The sequence below is a fragment of the Chiloscyllium plagiosum genome, chromosome 37 (genome assembly GCF_004010195.1).
Source record: "Chiloscyllium plagiosum isolate BGI_BamShark_2017 chromosome 37, ASM401019v2, whole genome shotgun sequence".
Lineage (NCBI taxonomy): Eukaryota > Metazoa > Chordata > Chondrichthyes > Orectolobiformes > Hemiscylliidae > Chiloscyllium > Chiloscyllium plagiosum.
In genome coordinates, this window is record NC_057746.1 from 20,530,805 (window position 1) to 20,531,803 (window position 999).

Sequence of the window (999 nt, forward strand, 5' to 3'; positions counted from 1 at the left end):
GGGGGGGGGAGTATGCTAGTCTCAGGCCCCCGCCTCCTGCTCCAGAGATGTGCACGTTACCCCATCTTTGAGGGGAGGGGTTGGGAAAAAAAGTGTCCATTTTCCAGAATGTCCAGTGAGCAGCAGCTGGCCTTCCCCCCTCCCCCCAGCGGAGGGGGATGACCGTGGGTCCGCAGCTCCCCACGCTCCCCTCTCCACCTGCTCCTCCTTCCTTTCACATCCTGCCCGGGTCCGAGTCCGGGTCCTCCCAGCACTCAGAGCGGGCGATGCTCAAGGATTCCCCGGACGAGGGCGGCACGAAGCAGGGGTAGAGGCGCTCGGAGCTCTTGCTGGGCACGGTGAAGATGTGCGACATGTCCCGCGCGTTGTAGAAGGACAGGTAGCCCCGCTCCAGGTTGAGGAAGACGCCGAGGCGCCGCGGCTTGCTGTCGGCCACCAGCGTGTGCAGCGGGTAGAAGCACTCGTACGCCCCACTGCGGAAGGTGAGCGGCCAGTTGCCGGCCTGGGGCGCCAGGGCCAGGCGGCCCTGCTCCAGTGCGGTGCGGCTGCCCACGCCCAGTGCCCAGCCCTCGCCAGCCACCTCCACCTCCCAGTAGTGGCAGCCACCGCTGAAGCCCTGTGCCGCCAGCACGCATGGCTCCAGGGCCAGGCGGCTGCACACTGACTGCGAGGGACGCTGCTCCGAAAGGCGCACCGTGTTGCCGTCCGCTGTCACCTCCAGGCTCGGGTGGGCGCTGTCCGGGTCCAGGCTCAAGGTGGTCGGCACTGCCAGAGGGTGGGGAGGGGAGAAAGAGAGAGAGAGAGAGGAGGGGGAGGTTAGCGGTGCCGTCGCCAAAGCCGCTCACCGTGCAGGATGCACAGCCACCTGCATTCGCATAGTACCTTCGCGCGGTGTCCACGGTCCCCCCACAATCCCAACCCCACAATCCCAATCCCCCATCCCGCCCAACCTGCGATCTCAATCCCCCCCAATCCCAACTCCCCCAACCCCAATCCCAA

At 66.8% G+C, this 999-nt stretch overlaps 1 protein-coding gene across 1 annotated transcript in view; it reads right to left on the minus strand.

Annotated features, from left to right (window-relative positions):
- Positions 1–6: 6 nt before the first annotated feature.
- LOC122541169 (zinc-binding protein A33-like) overlaps positions 7–999 on the minus strand; it is a 34,845-nt gene continuing 33,852 nt past the window's right edge. Inside the window, exon 5 of the mRNA XM_043677786.1 lies at positions 7–765. Coding sequence (XP_043533721.1) covers positions 215–765 — 551 coding nt within the window. The 3' untranslated portion in view covers positions 7–214. The remainder of the gene's footprint in view (positions 766–999) is intronic.